The sequence below is a fragment of the Aegilops tauschii genome, chromosome 7 (assembly GCF_002575655.3).
Source record: "Aegilops tauschii subsp. strangulata cultivar AL8/78 chromosome 7, Aet v6.0, whole genome shotgun sequence".
NCBI classification, from domain to species: Eukaryota; Viridiplantae; Streptophyta; class Magnoliopsida; order Poales; family Poaceae; genus Aegilops; species Aegilops tauschii.
The window spans coordinates 587,345,607-587,351,606 of record NC_053041.3 but is presented as its reverse complement, the minus strand read 5'-3'; the positions used below and the strand labels follow the sequence as shown (position 1 = coordinate 587,351,606).

At 63.3% G+C, this 6,000-nt stretch overlaps 2 protein-coding genes across 2 annotated transcripts; both read right to left on the bottom strand.

Moving 5' to 3' along the window:
- Nucleotides 1–3,346: 3,346 nt before the first annotated feature.
- Nucleotides 3,347–4,093, bottom strand: LOC141027448 (uncharacterized). The gene has a single exon (XM_073504479.1). It carries the CDS (start codon nucleotides 4,091–4,093, stop codon nucleotides 3,347–3,349), a length of 747 nt encoding a protein of 248 aa, XP_073360580.1.
- Nucleotides 4,094–5,124: 1,031 nt separating this feature from the next.
- Nucleotides 5,125–5,694, bottom strand: LOC109747894 (uncharacterized). The gene has a single exon (XM_020306939.1). It carries the CDS (start codon nucleotides 5,692–5,694, stop codon nucleotides 5,125–5,127), a length of 570 nt encoding a protein of 189 aa, XP_020162528.1.
- Between the last annotated feature and the right edge of the window lie 306 nt (nucleotides 5,695–6,000).

Genomic DNA, 6,000 nt, shown 5'->3' with positions numbered 1-6,000 from the left:
TCTCTACCCACATGTAGCGGCTGTAGTCGTTGACGATGAGGAAGTAGCGGTTGCCACTTGGGGTCGCCGGCATCACCGGTCCGCATAGGTCGCCACGGACAAGCTCCAGTCCACGCTCTGCACGATACGATGACGCGCGTGGGAATGGCGCACAGTGCATCTTGGCAAGTGCGCACCCATCGCAGAGCTGATCCACCCGCGCGATCGGCGGCACCCCAACGACCATGCCCTTGCTGGATAGGTCATGGAGCGCCCTGAAGTGCAGGTGTCCAAAACGTGCGTGCCAGCGCCACGCCGCGTCGTCGGCCTTGGACAGTAGGCACACTGGTCCGGTGATGTCGAGTTGGAGCGTGTACAGGCGGCTCCTGGAGCGCCTCACACGCACAAGCAGCTGTTTCTCCTGGTAGAAGATGCTCATCTCGCCGTCCTCGACCACCGTCTTGCAGCCAGCCTCATCGAGATGGCCTATGCCCACTATACTGCTCCGCAGCCGGGGTATAAAGTACACCCCGGTCAGTGCACGATGCGTCTGATTCCTGCAGTTAAACAGCACTGTGCCGCGCCCATGGATGTAAACAGAGGATCCATCACCAAACTTGACAGTGCCCGTCACCGCCTCGTCGAGCATGGAGAAGACCGCGCGATCGCCGGTCATGTGGTTGCTCGCACCGGTGTCGAGATACCAGGCTTCACGTGACGTCTCCACCGGGATCACCTTCTTCTCGTTGAGGAAGACGTGCTCGTGCACCAGTTTGTCGTCGATCTGGGCGAGCCCGCAGCTCACCGCCAAGAGCAGTGCCGGCTGCTCCTCTTGTGCCTAGTTGAAGTTGGCCTCCTCCTTGTTAGAAGGGAGAGAGAGGGATTGTTGCGGAATATGATGGATGTATTATTGAGCCTCGAGGGCGAGTATATATTGAGTACAAGACTTGGAGGGCAAGACGCCTCTCCTGGAGATAAGGTAGGAGACGGATTACAAATCCTAGACTACCAAATACAAGTATCCCAAATATATTTCTAACATCCCCCCGCAGTCGTAGCGGTAGCGTTGCGAACAACAGGAGCGTCGCGGACGGTCAGACTGGAGTGAATAGCAGCTGACGGACTGACATCCCCCCGCAGTCCTAGCGGGAGCGTCGTGGACGGTGTCGCGTCGCGGACGCATTGACTGTAGAGGAAGCCGACGAGTTTCTCAAGCGGATGATAGCCCTTTGTGCCGATGTCGATGTAGCCGAGAGCGTAGGGTGGTGTAGCCGTGGTCGAGGTAGCCGTGCGAAGAACGCCGTGGTCGATGTCGAGTCGGGGTAGCCGGTGTCGAGGGAGTCGCCGTGGAGCCGCGGGCGCAAGGGGGTGCCGAGTTAGCATGGGCGCAGTGGTGTCGAAGTAGTGGTGCACCTGGAAGAAGATGTAGTTGACGACGCGTCGCGGCGGGTTTGCCAAGCCCGGGGACACATCGTAGTCGAAGGCACGCGTCGGTGTTGCCAGCACCGGGCATGCGTAGACGGTTGAAGACGAAGTTGACGAAGCAACGCACCAGGCTTGCCAGGCCCGGGGACACATCGTGGACGAAGGCACGCGGCGGTGTTGCCAGCACCGGGCATGCGTAGACTGGGACCTGCACGAGTTGTACGCCATGTCGAAGAGGTCGGAGAGGCCAGCAGAGAAGGACTCGACGACGGTTGCGGCGCCAATCGGCGCGGGGCCAATGTCGCCCGCGGTTGTCGGAGTAGATGAAGCGGTCGGGGTAGATGACGGCGACGCTGGCGACGAGCTGGTGCTGGACGAAGACGAAGTGGGGTGGACGGGCGGCGGCGGCAGCTACGGAGGTAGCCGCGGCAGCGGTCAAAGAAGAGCGGCAGCGGCGGCCTGACGGCGGCGGCGGCGGCGGCTAGGTTAGGAGTGCGGCGGCGGTGCTCGAAGTAGGCGAAGAACCCTGACAGCGTGACGAAGACCGACGCGGACGGTGGCGTTCCCGCGCCAAGGGAGACGGTGCGGTGCATACCACGGGAGGTCGACGCGCGGTGACGGCGGAGTGAACCGCGGGCCGCGGCGCTACGGCCCAAGGGGCGACGCAGCGGCGGTAGGCGGGTCGGGGCAACGGCGGGAAGACCTCGGGGCGGCGGCGGGGACCGCGTATCATGACACTATGGCCCGAAGGGGCGACGCAGCGGCGACGCACGAGTCGATGCAGCCGCGAGGAGAACCACGGGGCGGCGGCGCTGCGGCCCGACGGGGCGACGCAGCGGCAGCCCGATGCTCGATCGGTGGAGAGGCGCGCTGAACTCGGGGACGATCTTCACGGGACCTGCGGAGGCGCGCGTAACCGACGGGCCAGGTCGGTCGCGCGGCGTAGATGAGGCGGATCGCGGCGGCGAGCGGATGATCAAGCCGATCGCGCGCGAGGTCGGGGACGCCGCTCGGTGGAGACGTGGTGGCGGCGGAGTCCGAGATGAAGCTGGCAACGACGGACGGCGTGGGACGTCGTGCGGACGAGCTTGTCAGCACCGGCACCCGGGCTGCCAAAGCAACGCCAGCGCTCGGGCAGCGAGGCCCGAGCGACCAACGGAGCAGCGATGCCCAAGTTGAGGCAGACGACGAGCCTGACGCGGCCGTCCCGATGCAGCCGAGGACGAGGCCGGCGAGGTAGACCGCCGGGCCGCCGTGCAGACGCGGCGGAGGCGGATGGCGTGGATCGATTGGCGGGCCGACGCGCGAGCGGCGGCTATGATTGGCCGCCGCATGGTGCGAGGCCGCCGGGTGTAGGCGATGCAGGTCTCCCGGTCGGAGCAGGGCGGTGACGGCGGGCGCAGGGCGACGGGCGGGCCGGCGCGCGGACGACGGCCTTGAGGGCTGCCTGATGCGCGAGGCCGCCGGGTCGGTGAAGTAGCCGGCCAGTCGCGCCGGTGTCGGAGTAGAGGCGCGGGGTGTCGACGGCGGCGGTGGGCGACGCAAACCGATCAAGAATAGATCGGAAAACCACAAAGAAAAACGCCGATCAAAAAATGACCGGCGAGAGAGCGAAAAAATCCGGAGCAAGGGCTCGGGAAAAAGACTCTCTAGGGCAGCCGGCCAACACGGCCGGCGGACGAACCCTAGGTACGGGCGGCGCGGCCCCCGGCGGCGATCATGGAGACCGACCGCCCCGGGGCGGCGCGGAGCGGAAGCGACGGCGCGGCTAGGGTTTGGATCGGTTAGGCTGATACCATGTTAGAAGGGAGAGGGAGGGATTGTTGCGGAATATGATGGATGTCTTATTGAGCCTCGAGGGCGAGTATATATTGAGTACAAGACTTGAAGGGCAAGATGCCTCTCCTGGAGATAAGGTAGGAGACGGATTACAAATCCTAGACTACCAAATACAAGTATCCCAAATATATCTGTAACACTCCTTGCGCTCCAGCTTGGGCTTGGTGTAGTCCCGAGCCATATGGCCCTGGATCCCGCAGTTGTGGCAGCTGCCCTTGAAGCGGTAGCCTCCGCTCCACGGCCCTTGGCCGTCACCCGACGCACCGTCTCTGGGCGCGCCGTCCTTGCCTTTTCGACCACGTCCTCTGTCACGGCCGCCGGCGCGTCCACCGCCACGGCCGCCGTCGCGCGATGAGTCCTCGCCCTGCTCGCGCTGCTTGTAGCGCGCCAGCCACTGCTCCTCAGTGAGCATCAGGCTTCCATCGGCGTGCGCCGAGCCGCCGTGGTCATACCTCTCCTCAGCCGCTTTGAGGCGGCCTGTCAGATCCTCAATGGTCAACGTGTGGAGGTCGACGAGAGTCTCAATGGACAGGGCTATATGCAAGTACCGTGGAGGCCCCACGCGCAGGAATTTTCTTACCGCCTTCTCCTCAATTACCTTGTCGCCGAGGATGTTAAGGTTGGTCACCATGGAACCGGGCCGCATCGCGGAATCGTCCACGGTCTCATCATCGCGGAACTCGATGGTCTCGAAGCCCCGCGCCAGCGAGTCGGCCTTAGCTGCGCGCACACTGTCGCCGCCAATGCGCATGGTGGCGATCGCGTCCCACGCCGCCTTCGCCGTCGGCTTGATGGCCAGCGTGCCCAGCATCTTGGGTGGCACCGCTCCGAGAATGGCCTCCAGCGCCATTCGGTCCTCGTGGAAGTAGACGTCGCCGTGCTTGACAGCATCCCAGTACCTTCGCCTCCAGCTTCACCTTCATCGGGAGCGATCAGTCGTTGTAGTTCGTCTTCGTGAGCATCGGCCAGCTCGCCGATCCAGACTCCCGGATCACCTTTTGCACCACCGGCGCCGCCAGCTCACAGCCACGGATCATGCGACTCCGTCCACGTCGCGGGGGCGGGGGGAGTGGGATGGTGATCATGAATGGCGCGGCGGCAACTTCGAGGATGACTTCGACCCTGACCTGTCGCCCTTCTCCGTCTGCACCGGCTTCTTGCCGCCGGCCATGTCCACCAGATCTCCGACGAGGCTCTGATGCCACTTGTCGTTGCTACTAGGCAACTCTCTCGCTCTGGATCAGACTACAGACGAAGAACAGCTCAAGCACACAGAGACACGGAGTGGTTTTGCGCCGCCAACTGACTTGCGGCTTTTCTGTTTTCTCTTCCTCTTCTTCTTTGTGTAACAGAGTCGCCCGATCCATGCGCCACCCCCGCTCTCGACGTGTCATCCCACGTCGAGCGGATCATGACCACGAGCGCACTGCTACTGGCCCACCATGAACAGAGCACGACTCGGCCTCTTATCTTCTACGCAAAGGAAATCAAATGTGACGTTGTGCAAAGCCGTCACGTACATGAAAAACAGAAAGAACTAAGAGCAACTTCAATGGGCGATCCATTTCGTCCGCGGCCGTCTGTTTAGGTCGGTGCGGACAAAAAAGCCGGCCCAACGCGCCGATCCAAACGGACGCGCGTCCGCTTTCGTCCACCTGCCGGCCCATTTTCGGCCCATTTTTTAGCCTGATTTGCGTCGGCGCGGACACAAGACAGACGCACGCACGCTCGCCCTCTTTCCTCACCGGGCCCGTTGGTCGGTGGCACAGTGGATTCACACCCTCGCCCGCCTGCTATGTCGCCGACGCCGCCGGCCATTTTTTCAGTACATAGATAGTTCTAGCGTACACAGATAAAAGAAAAAGACCACTAGTCGTCGCTTTATGACTCCGACTCGGTAATGTCCTCCTCGGACGTCTTAAGGTAGGCGTCAGCAAGCTGCTCGTCTTCAAAGTCCCAACCCGACGTTTCTCGTAGCTTCAGTTTCAATTGAGCTGCCTGCTTCCGCGAACGCTTGTCCTCCCGATAGGCCGCTCGCTCCCTCCTCCTCGCATCCCTCTCCGATCTCAATTGCTTGTAGAACTGGCGCTCGTCGATGATGTCCTGCAGGTAGCCTCCGCACCACACCACCAAGGCTTTCACGTCCTTCTCTGCGATGGCGAGGCGACGCTGCCGCCTCCGGTGGACACGACGATCCTCGTCGGTGAAAAGCCGCGGGAGAGGCGCCAGATCCTGCGCCCGCTGGCTCGACACGTTGGGAAAATTCATATCCCGACGAGGCCTCAGGAGGCGCCACGCCGCCGCGTCGTGCACGCGGGCCGCCTCCTCTGCGGTGTCGAAGGTGCCGAGGACGAGACGTTTCTCGCGAAACCAGATCTCGGCGGAGAAGGCGCCGGAGCGGCGCTCGCGGACTCCGTGAAAATCCGAAGCGCCCAGGCGGCGGATCGACATGGTGGCGCAGAGGCGGCGAGAGTGGGCGGCCGACAGAGTGTGAAGGGAGCGCCTTCTTTATAGCGAGCGCCGGCCGCGGCGCGCGCGCGAACCTTTCCCACGCGCGTTGGAGCGCCAAAACCAGCACGCGCTAGGCCGCTTCCCCCCCCCCCCCCCCCCCCCCCGGCGCGCTGGAGCGCCAAAACCAGGGCGACGGCATGATGTTAAACGCGCGCGGTCATGAAATAGGTCGGCCCGTTGGGTGCACTGCCGACCCAAAACTAATAGAGGGCTGACGGCGGGCGGGCGGCCGACCCAAACGAACAA